At 54.7% G+C, this 26,064-nt stretch overlaps 1 protein-coding gene across 2 annotated transcripts; it reads right to left on the bottom strand.

Annotated features, from left to right (window-relative positions):
* Nucleotides 1–3,963: 3,963 nt before the first annotated feature.
* RAB36 (RAB36, member RAS oncogene family) lies at nucleotides 3,964–24,225 on the bottom strand. Of its 2 annotated transcripts, XM_031005678.2 has the most exons (12): nucleotides 23,943–24,225; nucleotides 23,476–23,547; nucleotides 22,830–22,910; nucleotides 19,429–19,520; nucleotides 17,053–17,118; nucleotides 16,455–16,556; nucleotides 13,563–13,627; nucleotides 11,549–11,600; nucleotides 10,609–10,690; nucleotides 10,336–10,426; nucleotides 8,617–8,736; nucleotides 3,964–8,115 (listed from the first exon to the last, which is right to left on the bottom strand). In XM_031005678.2, exons 1-12 carry the CDS (start codon nucleotides 24,126–24,128, stop codon nucleotides 8,051–8,053), a joined length of 1,074 nt encoding a protein of 357 aa, XP_030861538.1. In that variant the 5' UTR covers nucleotides 24,129–24,225; the 3' UTR covers nucleotides 3,964–8,050. The 2 variants fall into 2 exon arrangements, with proteins under 2 accessions (XP_030861538.1, XP_018873619.1); XM_019018074.3 differs by lacking the exon at nucleotides 23,476–23,547.
* Nucleotides 24,226–26,064: the final 1,839 nt, after the last annotated feature.

The following is a 26,064-nucleotide window of genomic DNA, read 5'->3' as shown; positions in this document are numbered from 1 at the left end:
TGACCCCGCCAAGTCACATAGCAATAACTGGGGGCCCAGACTTGAGCCCAACCTCCTGAGTCACAATCAGTACCATCAGACAAGACATTGTAGATGGCTGGGCTTTCTGCCCTCAGATCTGCCTGAGCCCGAATTAAAAGCCTGCGTGAGCTTTTATTCTTTCTTGCTCCTTTTCCGCGCTGTCTCCACCCCTGTCCCCACCCACTTGGGAGGCTGGAGGCCAGAGGAGGGCTCCCTTCAAGTGGGATGTGGCCATGTGACCACCATCCATCATCTGTCATCCATCATCTGTCGTTTGTCAACCCTAGGGAGCTGGGGGCAAGATCAGAAAACTGGGCCATCAATACAGCTGTCCTTTATCCCTGCCCCCAGCCAGAGTGCGGAGCAAAGATCTGAGGGCCACCTTTGTCCAGTGAGAAACGAGCCCTTGTGGAGCTGCTGGTCACAGGTTCCGAGTGACTGGGGCTGTGAACCTTCCCTTCCAGACCTGGGCCCCTCCTCAGGAACTCCACTGCCTTCTGCAGAATCAATTATTGATGAGGTCCCTGCAGTCAGGAGAATCCCAGCGGAGTCTCCTGGCCACCATTGGCAGCCTTCACAGGAGGCGAAATTGCTGGGACAAGATGAGCTCGTTCCCGAAGACAGGGCCAGTGAGTTGTTCCAGGCTGTGGCTTCCAGTGAGCAGAGGCCTAGAGTACCCTCAGGCTAGGGGTGCCAACCACCTGTCAGGGAAGAGGGAGCCCACACCTGGTTTGCCTCCCAGACCACCCACCATGTATCCCAGAAGACAAGGGGTGAGCCTGCTGACAGTGCCCAGGGACAGGAGTCCCATGCCTGCTCCCTCACCTTCCTGGGGCCCAGGCTCAGACACTGGCTGGTGGCCCTGAATACTGAGGGGGTGCCTGGACAAAGGGGAGGAGGCCAGGAAGGGTCTGTGCTGTCTGGAAGGAGCATGTGACAGTCACACGTCCTGGCTGCTCATCAGTTTCCTTCAGGGGAAGGCTGACATATGGGAGATGACATTGGTAGGCCACAGCAGATGGCAGAGGAGCCTGGGAACTGCTGGGAGAGCATCGCATCTCACACAGTGCCTGAAGCGGCAGGTGTCTGTGTGTGTGTGTGGCGGGGGGCGGTGCCCAGGGTCCACCAAGTCTCCAGGAGCCGCTTCTCCCTCAGGAGAGGAGGGGTCCCTCTCTGTGCTGTGAGTTTCTTCCTCTGAAACCCCCCACGTCTTCTCTCATCCCTGTCCTGGGCTCCCTTGGTTGCTGTGTCCCTCTGCAGTCCCCTCCAAGCCTGGGATTCCTTGGCTACCTGTCAGCTCCCCAGGGGCCCAGGACTTCAAGAGCTGGAGGGAGCTGCCTCCCAGTCTAGCCCTGCCTGTGTGGACCCAGGGCTTAGGCCCCATGCCAAGCCTGGCTCACCTGTGAAAATGGGGTCGGGCTGGCATCTGCCGTGTGGGCTGCGGGAGGAGTGAATGGGAGAATGCAAAGGGCTGGGCCAGAAAGGGGGCTCCAGAAAAGCTGAATGCATGAACAAGTAAGAATTAGTGCAGCCTGGGCAACACAGTAAGACCCTATCTCTGTGAAATTAAAAAAAAAAATTAAAAATTAGCTGGGCATGCTGGCTTATTCCTGTAGTCCCAACAACTTGGGAGGCTGGGGTAGGGGGATTGCTTGATGATGGAAAGTTGCACTGAGCTATGATCACGCCATTGCACTCCAGCCTGGGTAACAATGCGAGACCCCATCTCAAAACAAAATGAGAATTAGTCAATGAAGCCAGGTGCAGTAGTGCACCTGTAGTCCCAGCTATTCAGAAGGCTGAGACAGGAGGATTGCTTGAGACTGGGAGTTTGAGGCCAGCCCAGGCAACACAGTGAGACCCTGGCTGTGTTGCCTTAAAAAAAAAAAAAAAAATTTAAATTAAAAAAAGTTAATGAATGAGTGAACGTGTCAATTTAACCGATCCTCTGTCCATTTCAGTATTCAGTTACCTAGATTGTAGGTGACCTGAGTTCTCCTGGGTTAAGATGCCCTGCATCCCTCCAGAGAGTGAGGTTTGTCTGACAGTGGTCCATCCCATCCCCCAGGCTGAAATGTGAGTCGAATGGATCCTGCTGGCCTCCTCTCCACTCCAGAGGCCTGCAGCAGGGCTGGGAGGAGGGGGAGGCAGGCAGGCACCCAGGGGACAGGGTTGAAAGACGCTGAGAGCAATTGCCTTGCTCCGGTCCCTGTGGAGCCTCTGTCAACCATGGCTGCTGGGCTGGGAAGGACAGAATCATAGACTCACATTGTGAGGGTGCAGGGAGCGGCAGTGAAGGGGAAGGCTCAGCTGGGGGACCCTGAGGAGGGCTGAGCTTGGTTGGGGCCATATGAATAAACTCCTTTTGGGGTTCGACCCTGGGTGGCAGTGTGCTGGGGCAACTGACTGAGAGACATTGAGCCCCAGGGGTGAGGGCACCTGGAGCAGATTCCCACTGGGATTAGATTCCAAGTGGGGTTGGCAGCAGAGGCAGGGGAGGGACCAGGAGTTCGGAGGAGGAGGAGGTGCTCAGGTGTGTCCCATCTTTTCAGCTGTCTGCACCTCAGTCTCCCCACCTGTCAGGCGGGGACAGGGCGGGGGTGGTAGTGAGCCCACAGCATTGCTGTGGTTAAACGAGCTTCCAGAGCACCTCACTGCATACGGGGCTGGCACAAAGAGCGTGCTCCATAAATGTGGCCTCTTGCTACTCCCCCAGGAGGCACCCCACTCCTGGATGACTTCTGCTTTGGGGAACAGTGGGTCAGAATTTCCACTGCAAGTGGGTTCCAGTGGGTGGTGGGTGGTGGTGCCTGCTGGGGTCAGGGGTGACCTGGGCTCTGGCCTCGCCCTCTTGGGATCCAAGGTGTAGAGCACCAGTTAACAACATCGTGTGAGGCTGCACTGTGAGACTAGCCGTGCACTCATTCCAAGGCTTACTTAGTAGGCTGGTGCTGAGGACGCAGCAGTGAACAAGGCAGACCACCAAGGCCACCAGGACGGTAAGGGAATTGTAAAGAGACCAGGATAGGGATCAAGGGCAACCTGACCCAGCTGGAGAGGCCAAAGCAGGCTTTCTTGAGGAAGCACCTCTATGCTGAGTTCATTGGCAAAGGTCAAGGTAAGGAGCTGTTGCTTAGGGAGAAAGCCCTTGCTTTGCCTCAGGACAAAAAAGGAGCAGACATTGGGACACAGCCCTTCATCTTCTCACTCTCTCCCTTAGTTCCCTATGTTGCACCCCACCCCCCCATATTGGCCCCCAATGCATCAGACCTCCAGTTCTTCACACCCTTATGAAATCCCCTCCCACCTGACTCTGGACTTTGGACATTTGGCCAAAATGCCCCATATTGGCCAAATATAGCAAGTGTGATGTAAACGGAGGCTTGATAAGCACTTATACAGTGGGGCTTGTCTCTGGAAACACTCCTTTTTTTTTTTTTAAGACAGAGTCTCACTCCGTCACCCAGGCTGGAATGCAATGGCAAGATCTCGGCTCACTGCAACTTCCGCCTCCCAGGTTCAAGTGATTGTCCTGCCTCAGCCTCCCAAGTAGCTGGGACTACAGGTGCGTGCCACCATGCCTGGCTAATTTTTTGTATTTTTAGTAGAGACAGGATTTCACCATGTTAGCCAGGATGGTCTCTATCTCCTGACCTCGTGATCTGCCCGCCTTGGCCTCCCAAAGTGCTGGGATTACAGGCGTGAGCCACTGTGCCCGGCCTGAAAACAGTCCTTTTTAGAAACCAGCCACCACACTGTGAGGAAGCCCAAGCTGCCATGTGACAAGGCCCTGCCAAGCATTCAGGTTGAGCCACACCACCTGCCACTCATATGAGGGAGGCCATTTTGGACTCTGGGAGAGTCATCCTAGTGGCCCAGCTACCAAGCAGGGAGCAGAAGAATAGCTGGTCAAATCATAGAATCATGAGAAATAATACATGCTTGTTGCTTTAAGCAATGAAGTTTTGGAGTGATTTGTTACATATTACTAAATAGCACAAACATTTTTCGGCCCGAAGTCCAATTCTTTCCTGTGCCCAGAGCCTCTCTAGCTGGCATGAAGTGTCCTTCCCGAGACCTGTTCAGTTCTGCCCTGAAACTTTCTGTGGCTGGCTCCTACCAAGCTCTTCCCAAGATCAGAACATATCCTCCAGCCCCAAACCGCCTTCGCTGGCTGATGCCCTGTGAGGGTCTCTGGGTCAGACAGGACTGGAGTTTGCAAGTGAGGGATGAGGCACAACTGTCCCTGGCCACCAAGGAGAGCCAAGCACAGGATTGTTCCCCAGGCAGGTCTAAGTTTCGTGTGGTGGCATCTGGGTCAGAGTGCAATCTGTCTGCTGGGAACATGGTCTTGTTTGAGCAACCTTCTTGCTTCCCTGCCTTCTTTACACATCTATTGAGCACCTACTGTGGGCCCTTCCTCCCAGAGGTGCTAGGGGAGACAGTAGAGGTGATAAGGTCACTGTCCTGGCTCTTGGGGTTCCACAGATGGGTAGGGGAGAAAGCCCAGATGTGACCAATCACACTCAAGGTATCAAGTGCTGCGAGAGCTGTGGGGGTGTCCACAAAGGCCTCTCTGGGAGTGAAGGTGTCCCAGCTGTTGGGCACAGAAGAGGGGTCTGGCATCTGCAAAGACTGCATTGTGACCAGGGATGAAACTGGAGCACAGGGGCCTGTGGGGGTGGGGTGGGCTGGGTGATGGGGAGCCTCGAAAGCCAGAGCGAGAGCACCCTGGGACCTAACCCTGGGGAGCCAGGAAGTGACAGGAGAGGACCTGCTTCAGGTACGTGTCTCCAGCAGAAGAGACAGGTGAACGGAAGGACACACAGATGGACAGAGAGCAGGAAAGGGTCCAGGGAAGCAGGGAAGAGGAAAAAGGCGTTTCGGCAGCACTTGGATGCGGTCACTGTGGTCATTGCCGCACCTTGGCTGCAGGGGGCTGCTTGCCTGGGCCCGCAGGACCAGACCAACAGAAAGTGCCTCCGCCCAGGAAACTTACTGCCCGATGCTGGGAATGAAGGAAATGTCTTCATTAAATCATCAAAGTGAGGGTGCGCAAACCACCCTGAAGCAATTCTGACTGAGAAGATGCTGCATCAACTTGGGGTGGGGAGACAACTGAGCCCCTTGCATTTCCGTGGTGACCTTACTCTTCTGTCCTCCCAGGCCAAATATCAAAGTTCGAGAGGCCACAACTGTGTCAGTCAGGGTGTGTGGGAATCAGCTGGCACATTGCAGGAGGTAATATGAGGACGATTTAATCAAGGACCATTTACAGAGGTGGGGGTGTACGTGAGGCAGTACAGCTCTAGCTCAGAAGCTGGTTAACAGCTGGACACCACACCCACCCCCGCAAACATATCCTGGAGGCCCGAAGGGGCAAGGGAAGGGAGCTGTGGAGAACGACAGTCCACCATGGGCAGGTTCTCCCGTCCTGTGAAGCTTATGCCCAGCAAACCTGGTCTTCCTAATGAACCCCAACGCTGTCTGCCCGACCACAGGCTGCACTTAGTGGACCAGGCTGGGGGCCGCAGTCGGGAGAAGGGCCTTCCTGAGTACGCAAAGCTATAACTACAAGAATGGCCACTGCAGCACCATTGGCAAGAGCTAAAAGCTGGACACAAGCCGGATGGCCCGCGGATGGGGAGGGTCAAATGAACTACAATCCATCCACATGAAGGAAAACTGGGCGCTGCTACAGGAAGGAGGCTCCTTGTGTGCCATCAGGGAGAGGGCTTGGCGCCAGCTCCCTAGGAAGGCAGGCTGCCAGGCAGTATGTCCAGAAGGAGCTCACTCTGGTGAAAACAACAAACAAGCCATCAACACTGGCTGTGCAGGCAAAGGCGCAGAGTCCAGAAGGAATAGTCCTGACTGTTAGCAGAGCTAACAGTCTTTCCTGCTCTCTGTCCGTCTGTGTGTCCTTCCATTCATCCGTCTCTTCTGCTGGAGACAGTTCAGAGGTGCAGCTAATGTGGGGGGGTGGGCTTTCACCTTGTATTTTATATGCTTTGTACTGTCTTTGTTCACACTAAACATACAACCCCTTTAAAAGTCATTTATGGAGGCCGGACGCGGTGGCTCAGGCCTGTAATCCCAGCACTTTGGGAGGCCGAGGAGGGCAGATCACGAGGTCAGATCATCGAGACCATCCTGGCTAACACAGTGAAACCTCTCTCTACTAAAAATATAAAAAATTAGCCCGGCATGGTCACACGTGCCTGTAGTCCCAGCTACTCGGGAGGCTGAGGCAGAATGGCATGAACCCGGAAGGGGAAGCTTGCAGTGAGCCAAGATCGTGCCATTGCACTCCAGCCTGGGTGACAGAGACTCCATCCTGCCGCCCAAAAGAAAACATAAGAATGAATAAAATCATTTACGGCTGGGCATGGTGGCTCACGCTTGTAATCCCAGCACTTTGGGAGGCCGAGGTGGGCAGGTTACCTGAGATCAGGAGTCCGAGAGCAGCCTGACCAACATGGAGAAACCCCATCTCTACTAAAAATACAAAATTAGCCAGGCATGGTGGTGCATGCCTGTAATCCCAGCTACTTGGGAGGCTGAGGCAGGAGAATCACTTCAACCTGGGAGGCAGAGGTTGCAGTGAGCCGAGATTACGCCATTGCACTCCAGCCTGGGCAACAAGGGTGAAACTCCATCTCAAAAAAAAAAAAAAAAAAAGGCATTTATATAAAAAAGTACAAAAAAATATGTTGAAGGGGGAATGAATAGAAAAAGATGCCAGTGTTCTTCCCTAACTGGTATTTGGCAATCGCTGAGCTGAACATTTACAGGGCAGCTGCAGTGTGCCAGGCCCTAGGAGAACAGTACTGATCAGAAGGCTGCCTGCAGGGTGCTCGCCATCTACGGGAAGCAACAGCACGAGATGGGTGGGATGAGTGGGCATAGCCAGGTGACAGGAGCCTGGGGCTGTGGGGCTGGTTCATAGCAGTGAGAAAACCCTGTGGATGAGCATACTGGGCAGAGAGGCTGGGGAATGTGTGGGGTATTTCTGTCTGCTCTGCATGTGCAGGAGGCGGTGTTGGAGACAGGAACATGCTAGACTTGGCAGGGCCTCTGAAGTCCTCCAAAGGTGCATGGACACCATTACAAAGGTCCTAAGAGATGTACAGGCCAATGAGAGAGGGATGGAGAGGCAGCAGTGGGCACAGGCCCAGCATGAGTGCCAGAGGAGGGCAGTGCCATGTTCAAGGGCTGCAGAGTGAGTTACCCTAGGACAGCTGTGCAGTCTGCCTCCCGCAGCACATAGGTAAATGCACTGTCCAGGTGGGCCAGAAAGGCCTGAGTGGTTGTTCTGCGCATCCTGGCCCATGGACCAGGAGGGCAGGACCTAGGGATCTCAGAGGTGCCAGAGATAACCCTTCAGCCAGAACAGGTCTAAGAGACATTTTGTCCATTGTCCTCCAGAGGTGCTGGTCTGCCCAGGAACCTTGAGCATCCGGGGCAGAAGGACAGTGAGGCCTGAAGCTCTGAGACCCAGAACCATAAGTCCTGCTGACAACAGAAAACTCCCAGGGGGAATGGCAGGTGGCCTCTCCTTCAGGTGCTGACTTTGACAAGTCCAGGTTGCCTGGAACACTGTGACGGATCCTGGGGACACATCCAAGATCGCTGGGAAAGAGTGCAGGGTTGACTGCTGATGTGGGCCATGGCCGAGTGGTATAGACCAACGCAGGAGTTTGCAGTTCTGAGGCCTCTTGAGGCCAAAGGTGACTGTCTGATGACCCTGCAAATAGACTGGCCTTTTATGGGATCACCACAGTGCCTGCACTGGCCCGGTGGTGTGGGGCTCCCAGGCAGCCAGTGGGGGCCTTTTCTAGCGCCCAACCTGCAACGGAGAAGTGACTGTGCCCTGGAGCTGAGCCCGGTGGGTGGGTGGAGGGACTGGAACATGGGCCTACAGCTTGAGGGCGACATGCTGCAGAGCTTGGGCTCCAGTCTCCGCACCACAGTCACGGAAATTCCTGTCCGTGTGTGTGCAGGGAGCGGAGGCCTTCCACGCAGGCCCCAGTTAGCAGCAGCCCAGGCTGGAGGGCCTCTTGCTCTCCTGGGTCTCAGGCGGACTCCCTTCCATTTCTGTAAGGAGGGGAAAAGTAATTTAGCATCAACCAAGAATCCTGTAGTTGACACTGGGCAGGGGATGCCAGCCCTGACAGTTAGAGCTGTGAGCTGAAGCTTCTGGGCCTGCTGTTCAAGGCCTGAATGGCCTGACACAAGCCAAGAGAGGGCATTCCAGGCACTGGAACAGAGAGGGCAAAGGTGCAGACTGGGAGAGCCGGGGCCAGGACACATCTGCAGAGCCTGGGACGCCCAGCCTGGGCTATGAGGACCTCATGGATGCCCATGAGGTCCATGTGTCAGGAGAACAGGGAGGGCTAGGGAGAGTGTCTGACCTGGCAGGTGGAATCAGGGGGGCTACAGGCCTGAGGCTGCAGTGACACCCCGAGAGGAGGGTCAAAGGACAGGAGAGGGCCACAAGTTCAGGAAATGGCAAGGTCTCAGGTGATGAGGATGGCGCATGTGGATTTTAGGCCTCCAGCCTGCTCCCCAGCCCAACCCAGTCACACCTATACTCACGGATTAGGTCTCCATCGCCGACCTGGAGCCGGGCACTGCTCTGCCTCTCCAGGTCCTGCAGCACCGACTGCTCGAATGCCAGGGCGGCTACGCGGCTGAAGAATGCCTTCACATTCTCGCCTGTGGGCCCACAAGACAGCCGGGACCTCATCAGTGTTTCTCCTTGCCCCTTAATGCATCTGGGTGTGAAAGCCAGGCCAGCCCACCCTCAGGTTGGCACGTAGCCCTTTCTAGAGCACCCTGACAGTAACAGTGACCCCAGGAGGGCATGGCCCCACCTACTTACACAGGCAGCACAGTGCCAGGGGCAGGGTCCACTGGCCTGGCCTCCCACCTGGCTCCAGCCTCCCCACTCCCACCCCACTGCCTGCTTGGGCCACTCCCTCAAACTTCTGAGCCTTTGCTTCCCAGCATCTACTCTTCCAATCAGATGCTACTATGGCCCAAGTGTTGGAAGATGTGGAACTCAGGACAGATGTGTGCCTGCCCTCCTGTCACTTTCCATACCTGTCCGGTGGGGCTGTGAGGATTGATTTGCTGTCAGCCCCCACATGGAGCCTTTATGCATCCTCCTCCAGGTACAGGTGGCTGCCCATCAGAGAGCGGGCCGGTTTCCAGCCCTTAACACGCACACTGCCCTTGTGCAGCCAGCAACCTGAACAACCGCATAGGGCAGTCCTGCTTGGTCCATAGTGAGCTGTCAGTGAACTCACTGTTACTCTGATAAAGGAGGAAGGGTTCTCACAGAGCAGTTCTCACTGTTGGGAAGGAGCAGTGGAAGGCACTGCCAGTTGTTTGCGCTGGGCTGAAAGTGGTGCTTCTACTTGTGATGCCAACCCTCAGTGCTCACCCAGTCTCCGACTAGATATCTGCTGTCCCCTCTTACACAGGGTAAAGACTACTGGGCCCAATTCCTGAGTCCCCAGAGCCTTGGGGGCCTATTATGTGCCAGGCCCTGTGTATGACTTCATTTCATCCCCCAACAACCTGTGTTTGCCATCTGCTCTTTGTGTCTTTGGATTTTCTGTTTTCCTCAGTAAATACACCTAGCTTTTGTCATTTAAAATGTTTTTTCACAAAAAAGGGAGATGGATGGCATCACCTGCTTCCCAGATGAGATGGAGGCTCAAAGATGCTGGGCATCTTGCCTTGGGCTGGGGGCCCAGTATGGCCAGGGGTAGACCCGGTGGGGAGTGAGTTCAGTGAGAGCTGGGGTCTGTGAGCCACAGTGATACTGGGAAGGGATGGGAGCCCCTGTCACTGGGCCCTTCTCTATGCCAGGTGATGTCACATGCCTGGCATTTCAGGGCCAGAGGCAGGACAGTGCAGTGGTTACAGGTGAGGGTGTGTTTGGATCCTGGCCCTGCCACCCTGTGGCCCTGGAAGTTACTTCACAGGACTAAAATGGAACCTGCCTCATGAGTAGTTATGGGGTTGCCTTGGAGAACAGGCCAGCACGGCATGACACAGGGTTGGGGTCACTATTCCCCCATCCGTGGGGCAGGCCTCCCAGCCTCCTTCTAGAGATGACGCAGCTCCTCTTAGGCAATGAAAGTGCTGCCAGGCACCAGCACAGCAGGGCTGTGATGCCAGTGTGCACCAGGGCCACAGAGGGAACAGACGGCTGGCTACAGAGGGAAACACCGCATGGCAGGCCCCACAGGACTGGCCCAAGAGCAGGGCTCTGCCCCACCATGGTGACAGCCCTGGCCCACTCACCAGTCTTGGCCGACACCGACCAGTACTCGGCTTGCATCTCCCTGGCCAGGTGCACAGCGTCTGCTTCGGCCTGCTCACACGCGGCCCCTGACTGGGAGAAATGGCCCTTGTTGACCCAGCATCCCGGCTCTCCTGCAGGGAGGCCCGGGGGATAGGCAGCTGCCTGCTTCCCACTGTGCTGCCTCCCTCCCTCCCCACGGCGCCTCCAATGAGGGCTGTAAGGGGAGGCATTTTCCCAAGGGCCACCCAGACCACCAGTGCCACTTTGCTTACCAAAAGGTCCTTCTTGGTTCCCACGAGGAAGATGAAGCAGGAGCCTGCCTCGTTCTCCCTCAGAGCATCCTCCAACCACTGCCTGGAGTGTAAGGAGAGAGGCTGAGAGATTCACCCATCCTCCCACCCCAAACAGGGGGCAGAGGGCACACTTGGGACCTCCCCAGGGCTGAAGTGCTGGGCTGGGAGGGACAAGGAGGGCTTCCTGGCCCACATTGGCTGAGCAGGATGCTGCACCTCCAGCCGGAAGGGCATTGGTTGGACCCAAAGGGGTGGGAATACCAGAGCACTGGCTGGAGGTGGTGAAGACCCCTCCTGGCCCCACCTCTGGCCTCTCCCGGTGAGACCTTGTGTGAGCCCTGCACGTTTATCAACTAGAACCATCACCCCCGCCTCCCTCACGGGGTGTGGAAGTTGCTGGGTGTGAATGCCCCAGACCAAGGTAAGGTGAGAGGGCTTTGCTCTAGTAGCTGGCCGATTCCCAGCAGAAGTAGGATAGCCTCTTGAATGGGTCACATTGCCAATTCTCTCTTCTCAAGACTGCAAGTGCCAAATTCATGTCACTTCAAAGACTGGCTATACAGTTTTCAGGGCCCACAGTGAACTGAACACGTGGGGCACCTCATTCAAAAAGTATCCGGACTTGCAACATGGCAAAGGCAGTGTATTAAAGCAGGTTGGGGCCCCTCTGAGCACGTGCCTGGGGGTGGCTGTGCTGGGCTCACACTCATGTGCTGGCTCCTCCAGAATAAATGGGGACAAATCTCGAGGGATAAAGGCAGTTGGACAGTAAGTAGTCCGTGGGCAGCTGGTTCTGACAAGGGGCCCTGGTCACTCACACCCACCATGGGGTCAGGGTCCACTGGCCAGGGTCTGGGAGCCCTTCCAGGCAGCTTCCTGAGCCCAGGGAGACTGCAGGGGCCAGAGAGCCCAGACTTACCTGGTATGCTCCAGGGTCTGCACGTCAGTGAGGTCAAAGGCCGTGATGATCACTAGACACCCGGAAAAAGCCAACAGCGAATCATTGCCAGGCGAGGCGAGCAAGGGGGCTCCCCAGGAGGTGCCCAGCTCCCAAGGAACTGCCAGGGCAGCCCCCCCACCAGGCACTCAGCACCGGAACCTCCTACAATGAAGGCTGAGGAGGAAACACCCCATGGCTGTCCCCCACCGGGACCCTCCAGCCTGCACCCGGCAGCCCAGCCTCAGTGTGGGATCCAGGGAGGCAGGACAAGGTAGGCGTGGAGCGAGCACATGGGCTTTAGCGTCAGACACCCTCTGCCACTTATGGCTAAGGGAGCTCAGGTGAGGGCCTTAACTGCTGAGAGCCTCAGTTTTCCCACCTGTAAAACGGTGAGGACGAGACCTGTAGCTCTCAGGGTTGCTGTGAGGATTAAACAAGAGCAGCTGTTTTAAAAAGCTGTTAGTCGGCCAGGCACTGTGGCTCATGCCTGTAATTCCAGCACTTTGGGAGGCTGAGGCGGGTGGATCACAAAGTCAGGAGATCAAGACCATCCTGGCTAACACAGTGAAACCCCATCTCTACTAAAAATACTCAAAAAATAAAAATTAGCCGGGCGTGGTAGGGGGCACCTGCAGTCCCACCTACTGGGAGGCTGAGGGAGGAGAATGGTGTGAATGCGGGAGGCGGAGCTTGCAGTGAGCCGAGACTGCGCCACTGCACTCCAGTTTGGGCTACAAAGCGAGACTCCGGCTCAAAAAAAAAAAAAAAAAACCTGTTAGTCCAGGGCCAACTTTCATTTCAACCAACAGCAGCTACAGCAGTGATGGTTAGCAACAACCTGCTTTAGCGAAACAACTTCCGGGGAGGCAGGTGGGCAGAAAACCGGGAGATGCAGCCTGGGCTCTCAGCTCCTCTCATCACTGGCCGCACCCCGGTCATGTTGGGGTCCTGAGGGGAGCCCTATGTGGAGAACATTCCAGGCAAATGCTCTCTACTGCCCCCAGGGGTGTGACCAGGGCCGGACAGGGGCTTCCTCTGCACCTTGGCTGAAGGCTACAGGGAGACCCACGCCCCTCCCAAGGCAGATGGGAAGAGAAAGGAAGGGGGAAACTGAGGAAAGGGATGACGGCAGCCAGGCTGCCATGTGGAGAGGTGGGCCAGGCGCTTCGCACCTCTTATTCCCAGGGGAGAAGCAGCCTTTCAAGGAGAGGCCCGAAGAGGCGAAGGGTGCAGGAGGCCATGCGACCAGGGCAGAGCTGCAGCTCCAACCCACAGCTGAGGGCTGCCTGGTTTGTTTCCTATTTTTGCTTCTTTTAAGTCTAAAAGAAAATGTTGTAACTTTTTCACCACTACCAAGTAGACATAAGGGTGCCTTATAATTTGAGTCTGGTTTTGGATACTTTTGAGGTTCTCTCACATCTCCCACTGAAATCCATTTCTGTCTTCTTCCTGGGAAGGTGGGGTAGGCATCCGGAGCTTATGCTGCCGCCCCCTGCTGATGGTGAGCCCTGCCCAGCACCACCTGGCTGCCCTTGGCCATGGAAGTGGTGAGCACCCGGCCCTGCTGGCCCCCACCTGGGACCTCCCAGTCCTCCCGTGGTCCCCCTTTCACTCCTACTCCCTGGCCCAGCCCCCTCTGCTAAGACAGGACAAGCCTCCTCCGACCTCCCCCTGGAGTCCAGTGCTGCCCTTCTCTGAGCCTCTGGAAAAGCACTTTCATCTCTGAGCATCTTTATGAGCTGAAACTGGGGCTGAGACTTAAAGCCAGCACCCACTACCACAGGGTCCTTAAAGGATGTGATCGCCAAAGTCAGCCAGTGCCTGGGGATGAAGGCAGCTTCCCTGTTCCCAAGCAGTGGCCTGGTGTTTTCTCAGTGGGTCTTGGAGGACAAAAAACTGGTGCCTGCGCAGAGAACTCAGGATTCCCACTGTGGAGCCCGGCAGGGACCCCGCTGCTGCATGCGGTTGAGCCCCGACGTGGCATGTTGCTCACCCTGGGCGCCCCGGTAGTAGGCAGATGCAATGCACTTGAACTTCTCCTGCCCAGCTGTGTCCCAGCTGTGAGGTGGGTGAGAAAGAAAGGGAAATGGTGTCAGGCTACACAATCACAGTGTCTTGAGCCAACAGGCTACGGGACCATGGGTGGGAGACCCTAAGGGCCTGTGCCAGCTACATGGGCTTCAGGAAGTGCCTGTTGTGAGCCAGCTGTCCCTACCCCCAGCTCTTTATGATCTCTTCCTAGGGTGCCCCCAGTGGACTTCTCTCATTCCTAGTGGACGGGAGTGTGTGGCATTAGTTGTTCTGCTGCCTGGATGGATGGAGTTGCAGCTCACTCCCTTCTGACTGAGACATTAAAATGGAACATACGGCCCAAGACATGACTCGCTCTGAAGATGTAGCAGTCCACTTGTAGAGAAGGCTCTGTGAATGGCACTGGGGCTCCAGGCTGGGCCTCCAGCAGTGGCTCTGCCACTTGGTTGGGTGATGGGTGTGACTGGGTCATTGCTTCACCTTCCACACTGCAGGTCCCAAAGCAGGGGTTGGGGATACCTAACACTGGAGCAATAGGTGGGTCTCAGCAGTTAGCTCCAGCTCTCTGGAGCACAGTAGTGAGAAGAAATTAGAAGCGAAGCCCTGGCTCCATGGAAAAGAGTACAACAATCGACTAATGATGTCTGCCATGGGCACAGTCTAGAAGAGGGGAAAGAGCACCTACTGAGATCTACCTGCCCTGGCTTAGAACAAGGCAGGTAGTTACTATGCAGGGCTGAGTCGGAAAATTGTTCCCCAATCCATCACTTTTTGAGGTCAACTGATCAAAATTGAACTTTTCTCAGTAAACTGCAAAGTAGACAAGTCACAAACAAGACATCCATGGTCTGATTTTTTTTTTTTTTTTTTTTTTTTTGAGGTGGAGTTTTGCTCTTATTGCCCAGGCTAGAGTGTAATGGCACGATCTTGGCTCACTGTAACCTCTGCCTCCCAGGTTCAAGCGATTCTCCTGCCTCAGCCTCCCAAGTAGCTTGGATTACAGGCATGCACCACTGTGCCTGGCTAATTTTGTATTTTTAGTAGAGATGGGGTTTCTCCATGTTGGTCAGGCTGGTCTCGAACTCCTGACCTCAGGTGATCCACCCGCCTTGGCCTCCCAAAGTGCTGGGATTACAGGCGTGAGCCACCGCGCCCGGTTATGGTCTGAATTTTTTTCAAGTGATCCAGTATGACACAGAAGTTTGGGCTTCATTCTTTCATTAATTCATTCATATTTTCTTTCATTTCTGAAGACTCTGGGGGAGGAGCTGGTGGTGGTGGCCTAGAGATGAGCCTGTAGGGAGGCTGGCAAAGGCCTCAATGTAAGACAATGAGAGGCTGAGCCAGGACAGTGTCCCTGTTTTGTCCAGGGCCCTCTAATGAGATATGGCCTGTGGTCACACGGGTAAGCCCAGCCCCCAGCCAGTCTTTCCTGGCTCCACCTCAGCTACCCCCACCGGCCCTTTGCTCTTCTCAGCTCTCTGGATCCCTCAGTCCTGCAGCCCTGTGTTCTCCCAGCCTCCTTTGCTCTTGACTGGCCTGTACTCTCCCTTGGGCAAGATTTGTTATCCTCCATCTCCAGGGCTTTGCTGGGGCTGTGGAAGTCCTGAGAGAAGGGGGCACTATATCGACAGAGTTAGGAGCTGACATCCACAGGATCTGAAGGCTCAGTCCGGGCAGGGCATGGAGGATTGAGGAACGAACTCAGGCACCAGGAAGGAGCTTGGTGAATGCCAGCAGGCAAGTGGAGAGGAGGGGGGTGGGGCTAGCCATGTAGGGGAGCACAGAAGGGTCTCACAGGAGAGTAGAGGTGAGGGCCCGAGCCCAGGCAGCCCTGCAGCATTCTCCAGGTGCCGGGGCAGAGGGAAGCTGCCCAGCTGGGGTGGGAGAGGGTAAGGGGTGGGAGAGTGGCCCTGGGCCACTCAGATGGAAGGCAGAGGGAAGGGGTAAGGCCAGTGGAGGCCATCGTGAGTCAGACTCCCAGGGCCTAGCAAGGAAGACAAACAGAAGTGGGCCGGGTACGGTGGCTCACACCTGTAATCCCAGCACTTTGGGAGGCTGAAGCGGGTGGAGCACTTGAGGTTAGGAGTTCGAGATCAGCCTAGCCAACATAGTAAAACCCCCTCTCTACTAAAAATACAAAAATAAATTAGCTGGGTGTGGGGGCACACAGCTGTTGTCCTACTTGGGAGGCTGAGGCAGGTGATTTGCTTGAAGTGGAGGTTGCAGTGAGCTGAGATTGCGCCACTGCACTCCAGCCTGGGCGACAGAGCAAGACTGTGTCTCAAAAAAAAAAGACAGAAGTGGAAGGAAAGTGAGGCAGGGGAGAAGGAGTGAAGGCTGCAGTGTGAGGAGGAAGACGAGTGTCTCAGACCTGAGGAAGGATGTGGGTGCTGTGTACTCCATCTCAGCCCTCCTTGCCCAAGCCTGGCATGCAGGGACTGGATTTGACCCCATTTTACAGGTGGGAACAGAGGCTCAGAGCTCAGCAGCAACCTGCAGGAGGCCACCCTGCTGGCCTGGTGAGTGGGATCACAGGAGGCCTAGGTCAGGGAGGGACTGGAGCCAGGGCCTCGAGAGGAGCGGGATGGGCATTGGGGAGGTCATGGGCAGGTGGGCAGGTCAGGCTGTGAGCACCTTCCCCAGAGCCAATGACCAAAATGAGACAACTTTGGGACTGACAGAGCATGTGGGGGCTCTGGGAGTCAGGAAGCTAAGTGTCACACAACACCCCCAGGCTCTGCTTGTCTAGACCAGGCCTCCTTGACATGGACACAGTGAAGGAGCTCCCCAAATCCTTTCTCAGGTGCCTGTAGGAAGCCGCCCACGAGCCATGGGGGAACCAGCAACTTACATCTGGAGGCTATAGGGAATCCCAGCAATCTCAAAGCGCTCAATTTCAAAGTCCACCCCAATGGTGGCCTTGTAGTCTCGATCAAAAACATTCTTGCAAAACCTGTGGGGGATGAGGAAGTCGTCACAGGGGTGTACTCACAGAAATGTGCCCGGAAGCTTCACTTGTAACACTGCAAGTCTTTAGGCAAATAAGGTCCACTTCCCATCAGAAAGCGATGGTCCATGCAGGCCATGGGTGGGCAGGGCAGCCAGCAAGGACAATGTGGGGAAAGGGAGGCTGCAGGAGCTTGGAAGGCAAGCTGTGAGTTAGAAACTGAGCAGCCATTTGCAGGGAGGGCAGTGGAAGGGAGAGCCCGTGGCCCCAAGGGGACAGTCTGACAAGCGCCAGGCTCCTGGGATGCCACACTTTCTGCCCAGCCCTGCCATCTCCCCGATTTCTTGCACCCCCTCTTATCCGGCTCCCAGCAGGCTGAGGCCCAGCAGTTCCTGGAAGCCACACGGTTTCTGCTATGTTGATATTATCTGGGCCACCCAGGCGAAGGTATGACAACCTGGTGCTGGGGGAGGTGGCCAAAGGGGCAGAGGAAGCCTTGTACCTGTGGATGAGGCTGGTCTTCCCCACGTAGAGATCGCCAACCACCACCACCTTGGAGAGTTTGAGCCTGTGAGAAATATGGCCGTGTTGCCCTCGGGCATGCCTTCCAGGGTGTCTTCAGACACTCACAGCCCCTTCCTTCCCTGAGCTCTCTGCTGGTGAGACACCCCTCACTCCTGGACACAGGATGGGCCACCCTGCTGAGACACTGTGTTCCCCCTTCACAGTCCCCAGAGGGGAGATGGGAATGGCTGGGGACTCTGCTGCCCCTACAGCTGCACCTCTCACCATATTTGGCCAAAGTCCCCATCCTGAGAATTAGGAATGGGCATAACAAGAGGCCGAGTCACAGGTGGAGGGGCAGAGGCAGGAGGCCAGGGTGTGGCTGTGGTAACCAACCAACAGCCGTGGGCACGTCTATGCTGTCCGGGAGCTGTGCTGAGGGTGCAGACACAGGGTCCACGTGCAGGGAGACCCCGGCAAAAGGGACGGGCGCCCCTCACCCTCCTATGCACCCCCGGGGCTGTGTGCCGATGTGGGCTCCGGCCTCTTGCAAGCAGGCACTCCCTGACCATGACACCACCGTGCCCTGCTCACTTAGAGATCTGTAAGGGTCCGACAGGCCAAGGGCCACACCCCGAACAGGGCCGAGGCTCTATGCATCCGGGCTGTGGCTTGAGGCAAATCGGCTCTGAGGTTCTTGGGCTCTCTGTGGGTCACTGTTCCCCAAGAGCAGCCGCCACCCTCACCCTCTGTGTGTCCTACACTCTGTGCAGAGGCGTTTCTAGGACTGTTTATTATTTTTTTAGAGACAGGGTCTCGCTGTGTTGCCCAGGCTAGTAGTCTCAAACTCCTGGGCTCGAGTGATCCTCCCACCTCAGCCTCCTGAGTAACTGGGACTACAGGTGCCATTGTCCCAGCTTCCTGGGACTGTTGACAACACTTTAAGAGTTTTTGCAGCTCATCCCCAAGGAGCCAAATGGTCACAGCAACCAACCTGGGTAAATATCTGACAGGCACTTCCTCTGCCTGCAGACAGCAAGAGGGCACCACTATGTCACCTGGTGACCTGGGCTGCAGGTCACCTTGCCAGGTCCGTGAGAGCAGGGATTGTGTCTACCCTGCTCCCAGAGGGCCCTTTCGTTCTGACTCCATTTCTCCTATGAATGAGTAAAGGTGTTGACAAGGTCTTACAGCAGGTACCCTCTGATCCTCAGTTTCCCCACCTCCAGTGCTGCCATAAGGGATCAGGGAGATCATCTGTGTGAAGCACCTGATGTGGCACCAGCATTCCCCAACAGATGCCATTACTCTCATCCTACCACCATGGCCACTTCGGCTATTCTGATCTCAGCTCTGCCTCACCCACTCTGTGCAGTTTGGGAACCTCTAGCTGCGCTCTCTGGCAGCCTCATCGCACCTGTGTGACCCCTGTGAGCTCAGCCAACTCCCTGAGCAGACTATGAGCTCCTAAGGAAGAGGGGCAAAAGCAGGCCCTTGTACCTATTTGTTAAAAGAAGGAATGACTATTTCACAATCCCTGTGCCAGTGGTGGCAGGAGCTGCCGCGGCAGGAAGAGGACAGACACAGCCCTCGCCCTCTTGGGCTAGGTCTAGTGAGGAATCCAGCCTGCAATTCTGTGAGATAAGTTCTTGGGGGCACAAGAGCACCCAGGAGGGGTACCCTCCCCAGTCCAGGGGCAAGGGTAGTGGGGGGTCAGAGAAGGCTCCCAGAGGACTTGACACTTACGCTGAGACCTGAAGGGGAAGGGGAAGGGGAAGCGAGGGGATTAGGAAAGACATTCCAGACAGAGGAAATGAACTTGTACCAAGACCTCAGGCTGAAAAATCACCTGTGTAACTTAGAAGAGGGAAAGTTGTTCCATATGGCAGGTGTGTTAACTGAAGCCAGATGAAAACCCCAGTCATCTGGCCGGGCACGGTGGCTCACATCTGTAATCCCAGCACTTTGAGAGGTCGAGGCAGGCTGATCACGAGGTCAGGAGATCGAGACCATCCTGGCTAACATGGTGAAACCCCCGTCTCTACTAAAAATACAAAAAATTAGCCAGGCGTGGTGGCGGGCGCCTGTAGTCCCAGCTACTCGGGAGGCTGAGGCAGGAGAATGGCATGAACCCGGGAGGCAGAGCTTGCAGTGAGCCGAGATCGCACCACTGCACTCCAGCCTGGGCGACAGAGCGAGACTCTGTCTCAAAAAAAAAAAAGAAAAAAAAAAAGAAAACCCGAGTCATCTTCAGGCCTGTACAGGGCTGCACCAGCCTCGTGTGTGTGTTTCATTTGTTCATTCTTTCACATGTGCTTCATGCACTCATTCCTTCTTGCCACCTGCTCCCCCATCCCACACCCTGCAGACTCACCCGACAGTCCCCGTGTTCCTGCGTTGGCAGGCAGCGCTGACCTGCCCGTGGAAGTGCTCCCTGAGCTGCAAACAGGCTTCCGGCGTGTACCACTGCGAAGAGACAGACAGACGGACACATCATCCTGCAAAGCTGTGGCTCCGCCCTCGTAGCCAAGCAGTGAGGGGAGATGATCTTCCCAGCCTTCCTTCCTAGGCCTTGAGGCTCTGGGGCCTTGTGAGTCCAGAGGGGCGAGCCCAGGCAGGGACTTGGAGATCTGTGTCACACCTGGGGCCACAGTCCCCTTGCTGCATGCATGTGACAGGCCTCTGTCTGCTCTGGGCCTCAACCCTCTCAGGGCGAGACGAGTGGAGCTCTTTTGGTGCCAAGATCCTCCAAGATCCAATTAGCCAGGTGCAGTAGTACATGCCTGTGGTCCTAGATACTGAGGAGGCTGAGGTGGAAGGATTGCTTCAGCTCAAGAGACAGAGGCTGCAGTGAGCTATGATCATGCCGCTGCACTCCAACTTGGGTGACAGAGTGAGACCCTGTCTCTAATCCATACCTTCTATGAATCTCTGATGACATTTTGTTTTAAAAACATGCATACATGTGCCTGGAAAATGTCCTAGGAGGCGCTTTCTGCTGTCCACGTTTCTTGGAAGGCAGACCTGAGCAGTGGTTTAAGAGCATGGGCCTCAGGGTCAGAAAAAACTGCACGTACCCCACCCACCCTCACCTGGTCTGTAATTAGAAAAAAGTGAGATTAAACAAACTAAAGATGACCATTATTTTTTGCCATTGGATTGGCCCAGGCTAAATACAGAATGTGGCAAGGATGTGGGGAGAAGGACACCATTGAGGCTGTTGGTGTGATCTGTGTATGGCAAGGGTCCCGCCCCCCGCCCCCCACCCCTGCACAGCCACAGCCACCTGCTCTGTCCCTCTGAACACTGCTTGGATCCACAGCTCCCCTCCCTCAGCCCCAGTGTCTCAACCATGGATTCGGGCTCTGCCTGGCCCATCTGCCCTCTCAGTTTCAGCTGTGATTGAGGCAGCAGGGATGGTGAAAGGAGACTGGCAAAGGGCAAGTTACAGAAACTTATCGAGCTCCAGTTTCCTTAAATATTAAACAGGGATGCTCATAATAGCACCTTTTCATGTGGTTGTTGGAGGAATAACTGAATAATGCAGGTGAGCAGCTTAGCCTGATAGTCTACTTTCCTGCAGAAGAGCAGCAGCTACCATGAACAAGCTGGCTGCTTCTTTCTGTCAGCTTCCATGACAGCTTTAAGCTGGGGACTGGCCCAGACACAATGGTCATTACAGGATGGCTGGAAGACTGTGATAATGAAGGCTGCAGGGTAAGAAGTGTGAGCTGATTTCAGAGACAGGGAAACTAAGGCACATGGCATAAAGGGAAGGACTTGCCTGGCAAGCAGTCTGAAGACACTGCTCAACCTGACTGAATTTCTCAGGGCCCTGGGGTGCAGGATGAACTTGACCAGCAGTGGCCTTGATCCCTGACTATTATGGGCAGGAGGGGAGAATGCCACCTGTGAAACCAGGATGGATTCCCTAAGCTGCTTCCCTGGGGTAGGGTGCTCTGGAGCCAGACACGGCCAGGTCAAATCCCAGAGGTACCAGGAGCAGCTGTGTGATGTCAGGCAACCCTCCTTAACTCTGATCCTCGCCATCTGCTCTGCCAATGAGGTTCTTCATCTCATGATACCTGGACTGTTTGTGCCAATCACACTTTCCTTCCTTTTGACTCCAGAAAGACCAGTCTCTGTCATCCCTAGTTACCACTGTCAAGCTCTGCAGAGAGAATAATTGCCTGAGCCTCTGTTGAGATGGAAAACCCATGGGGAACTGTCCACAGGTCTGAGACACAAAGGCTTTCTCTGTAGGTGTGTGAAGAAGGAACTTAGGGAGGAAGGTAAAGAAGGGGGAAGGAGGAATGGCCACATACTCCAAATACCCAGGACCTGTCTAGAGTCACCTCCTCCTCACCAGCCTGGCCACAGAATCCAAGATGCAAAAGGCCATTCCATGGAGAGGATCTCTCCCTCTGCACCTGTCCGAAGCCACAGAGGCAACCACTGAGAGTAGGGGCTTATATATCCTGCCAGAAATATTTTCTGCATATATAAACAAACAGACATTTCTCCCTCTCCTTGTTTTCACACACAGGAGTGTGCTGCACACACTCTACTGCACTCTGTTCCATGCCCTGCATTTTTACTTAACGGTTTACTTTGGCTCTCGTTGCATGTCAGCTCCTGAAGAGGTTGCCTCATTCTTCCTCATGTCTGTGCCAGGAAGCATTGCTTGTTTAACCAGTCTCCTCTGCGAGGATGTTTACGTTGTATCTTATCTTCTATTCTTACAAACTGCTCCAACCTCTATCCTTATGCACATTGTAAACCCATGCCAGAATATCTGCCAAGTAAATTCCTAGAAATGGAATAGCAAGGCCAGTTGTGGTGGCTCACACCTATAATCCCAGTGCTTTGAGAGGCCCGGGTGGGAGGACTGCTTGAGGCCAGGGGTTCAAGACCAGCCTGGGCAACATAGCAAGACTTCATCTCCATAAAAAAAAATTAAAAATTAGCCAGGCATGGTAGCACATGCCTGTGGTCCTAGCTACTCCGGGAGGCTGAGGCAGAAGGATTGCTTCAGCCCAGGAGTTAGAGGAGTGAATTATGATGGCACCATTGCACTCCAGCCTGGGTGACAGAGCAAGACCCTGTCTCTAAAAAAAAAAGAAAAAAGAAACAGAATGGCTGGATCTTAGAGGGCAGGGTCATCTTCCATATTGGTAAATATTGTCCACTGCCCCCTATGGAGGTTGTACTCAATTTGTATTCCGTGCTGCAATTAATATTGGATTTTAATACAGACACAAGAGAGCTGTGAGTTTTCAAGCTCACAGAGGCAGAATGGCAAGAGGAGAGAGCCCTGGATTTGGGGTCATGGAACTGGAATGCTGCTTTGATAACAACAACGATAATGAGAACAACAGCAACTATGACTGCAGGGGAGCTCCTGCATACCATGAGCCAGGCACCCAATACGAGAGGAATTACCTCCATGTAACAGTGGCTCTGAGAGGTTGAGTAATTTGCCCACAGCCACACAGCTTAATGACAGAATCAGAACGAAGGATTCACATCAAGGACTGTCTGGCTGCAAAATCCTAGCCCTTGTAACCTCCAGGCCACATTGCTGCCCAGTGTCACCATTAACTTGCGGTCCCACCTTGGGCAGTCAGTAGCCAGTCTCCCAGCTCCTCAAGGTAAATCTGACAATGGACAGACCTCCTTGATTCACCTGCTTTACTTCTAGGCATGAGTGTAGAGTGGGGAGAGCTGATGGGGCTGCAGGGCCAGGAGAGCACTGCAGACGTAATGACTCTCTACCTTAGGGAAGCTGGCGATGACACGGTCGCGGCTCACAGGGGGCCCCAAAGGTGTCAGGGAGGACCTCATTCTTCCACAGTCCTGTGGACCCAACCAGGAGAAAGACAGTTAAGGAGCTGTGCAAATACCTGGGGATTCACCCATGAGTTTCCACCTAACATTTCATCAAATCCAGGCTGGGTGCAGTGGCTCATGCCTGTAATCCCAGCACTTTGGGAGGCCAAGGTGGGAGGATCACTTGGGCCCAGGAAGTTGAGACCAGCCTGGGCAACAAAGTGAAACCTCAGTCTCTAAAAAAAAAAAAAAACAAAAAAATTAGCAGGGCATGGTGGCCTGTGCCTGCAGTCCCAGCTACTTGGGAGGAAGGTGGGAGGAATGCTTGAGCCTGGGAGGTCAAGGCTGCAGTGAACCGTGAAGGTGCCACTGCACTCCAGCCTGGGTGATAGAGTAAGACCTTGTCTCAAGAATTATAAATAAAACCAGATCCAGGCCTCCCTCTCTGTCAGGAATATGGGGCAGAAGCCATTTCTCTCAACCTGCATACAGCAGGCAGCATAGTATGGGGTAACCAGGCCTGCCCCACCCTGCCTGGGAGTCAGAAGACCTGGGTCTCCCCTTGACAGGAGGAGCTCCCCTCTGAGCTTACCTTACTGGGCTGTGAGGCATGGCACAGCTCAGGCAGTGGAAGTAGAGTGGGGAGGGGTTTCCTGCTCCTAGTCTGCAAAGGACGAAGGCTCTAGGTGGGCCTGGGGGCCTTAACTTTCAGCCAACTAGGCCTTTTCCCTGAAAACCCTCACTTCACCAGGCCTCTGACTCCTCGAGCCTCCTCAACAGCCCCTCTGTCTCCTTTTTCTGTCCGGACTCCTCTCCAGGCTGGGCTGGGGTGGTCCTGGCGGAGTCCGCATCTGACCTGGCTCTCCTCCAAAACCAGCGCGGGCCTGGCCCAGAGTTTGCGCTCCGGAAATGAAGACGCCCCGGGGCCGCAGGCCGCTTTCAAGTTATAGGGGCGGAAAGTGGGCGCGGACGCTGTGCCCTCGCGGCCCTGGCCTCGGGATGTGCCAGCACGGGGTTGGGTGACCGGGAGGGTCGGATAGAGTGGGCGAGCTGACTCACCAGCGACGGCTGTGAAAGCTGGGGCTCCGCACTGCCTGGTCCGCCTGAGCCAGCGGCGGCGATCACCATGGCAACGAGAGCCACGCGGGACCTGCGGGCTACACGAATCGTCGACGCCGTGGGCGGGGTCTGCGTTGGACTGGCAGCGGCGCGTCCAAGCATCCAGCTTGCACCGGCGATCACCATAGCAACGAGAACCTGCCTGGAGTCTGGGCGGGGCTGGCAGCAGAGAGACTCCTGGACACCCTGGAGAGCCGGAGATCACCATGACAACAAGGGCGGTGCTGGATGGGTGGGCGGCGGGCGGGGCTATGAAGGCCCGGGGGCGGAGCCTGAGCTCTGGGTGGGGCTGACCGTGGAGAGATTCGCGCAGGTTCTGGTGATCAGCTTCGCTGGGAGAGATGGGGCGGTCATGGCATAAGAGCTCCTGATGTAGTATTGATGTTTAATTGGAGTCAAGCACCCTGCAGCTGCAAGAGATAGACCTACCATCTACTGACCTTAGTCTGCATAGTTCTGAATCCAGTGCTGTCTGAATATCATATGCCTGGCTTCTAGAGCTCACGGTACAAAATTAATTTCCTTAATAAAAAGCTGACCTGAGTCAGTGATTTCCTCTGAACTAGTTTCGGTTTGGAAAGTTAGCTGTTTTGGGCTAGATGGCCTCTTGTGGCCCTTGTAAAACCGTGGAACCAGCTTCGAAGTCAGGGGTTCAGTTTGAGAACCTACTTAATTCAGCTCCTTAACTTTTCTGCATCACAATATGGAAGCCTTGGTACACAGATCTAACTCAGTCATCTTCAATTCAAAGCTAAGTGTGCTGGAGGCTGGTGTTTGATGTCTTTTTTTTTTTTTTTTTTAAAGAGATGGAGTCTTGCTATGTTGCCCAGGCTGGACTCGAACTCCGAGGCTCAAGGAATCCTCCCGCCTCAGCCTCCCCAGTCCTTGGGACTGCAGGCAAGGGCCACCACACCTGGCTCTGTTTAATGTCTTTTAGTGAGTTTCACTGCTAAGGTTGAGGCTTAGGGGGTGAACTTAGGTGAGTTGTTCCACCTTCCACACCTTAGTTTACTCAACTATAAAATAAACGCAACTATCTATTTCAATGGATCACCTGAGATGGTGAAAGTGCTTTTATACTGTAAAGCTTGATTCAAGTCCATTAACTATTCATTTGTCCTACATGTACTGAAAGCTTCCTGGTATATGCCTAGCACTGGGGAGACAAGGAAAGAGAACGGACATGGTGTCCACCCTCAGGGAAATTGGAGTCCACTGCGGGAAGCAGAGAAGTAAATAGAGAATTAGGGGAAGGGAGTGTGCCAATGGGATTCAGGAGAAGGGAAGATTAAGCTGTGGGGTCACTTACTAATTTGGATTTGGGGATTTGGCAGGAGCTAGAGATAACCCTGAACTCCTCCTTTAGCTGTTTTTTTTTCTTTTTTTTTTTTGAGATGGAGTCTCACTCTGCTGCCCAGGCTGGAGTGCAGTAGTGTGATCTCGGCTCACTGCAATCTCCGCCTCCCGGCTCAAGCGATTCTCCTGCCTCAGCCTCCCGAGTAGCTGGGACCACAGGTGCGCACCAACCATGCTTGGCTAATTTTTAACTTTTTTTAGTAGAGGTGGGGTTTTGCCATGTGTGCCAGGCTGGTTTTGAACTCCTGGCCTCATGTGATCTGCCCGCCTTGGCTTCCCAAAGTGTTGGGATTACAGGCATAAGCCACCACACCCGGCCCCAATCCTCCTTTAGCTCTTAAGTGGGCTCTTTACCTAGATCTAGAAACCAAATTGACACTGGGCAGATTAGCAAGAGAAAAGCATACAGGTGTTATTAGTTTTACATGCGCATGGGGATCTTTACCAGAGTGAAGTCTAGAGAAGTCGCCAAAGCAAGATGCTTTTATACTTTTTAGACAAAGGATGACAAATTTGAGAAGAAATGGCAGGACAAAGGGGATCTGGCTAGGGGCAGTAAATTCTAGAGGATTCACTAGGAGATAATATGAGGGGCATAAACTTAGTGGAAGACAGGGTTAAGTATATTTATTCAGGTCCATTGCAGTCCCCAATTCTTAGTCTCAGGTGACAAGGGCTATTTTCTTGCCCTGGTACAGTGAGGGTA

Source organism: Gorilla gorilla, chromosome 23 (assembly GCF_029281585.2).
Source record: "Gorilla gorilla gorilla isolate KB3781 chromosome 23, NHGRI_mGorGor1-v2.1_pri, whole genome shotgun sequence".
NCBI classification, from domain to species: Eukaryota; Metazoa; Chordata; class Mammalia; order Primates; family Hominidae; genus Gorilla; species Gorilla gorilla.
Note: the sequence above shows the minus strand (reverse complement) of the source record. Positions and strands in the feature narration are given on the sequence as shown.

What these genes read in the sequence shown, in the direction of transcription:
- RAB36 (XM_031005678.2), bottom strand. Translation starts at nt 24,128, where the DNA reads ATGGTGATCGCCGGTGCAAGCTGGATGCTTGGACGCGCCGCTGCCAGT. An exon ending in AGCTTTCACAGCCGTCGCTG is followed by an intron (nt 23,548 to 23,942) that starts GTGAGTCAGCTC and finishes CGTCCTTTGCAG; the next exon opens with ACTAGGAGCAGGAAACCCCT. An exon ending in CTACTACCGGGGCGCCCAGG is followed by an intron (nt 11,601 to 13,562) that starts GTGAGCAACATG and finishes CCGGGTGTCTAG; the next exon opens with TGATCATCACGGCCTTTGAC.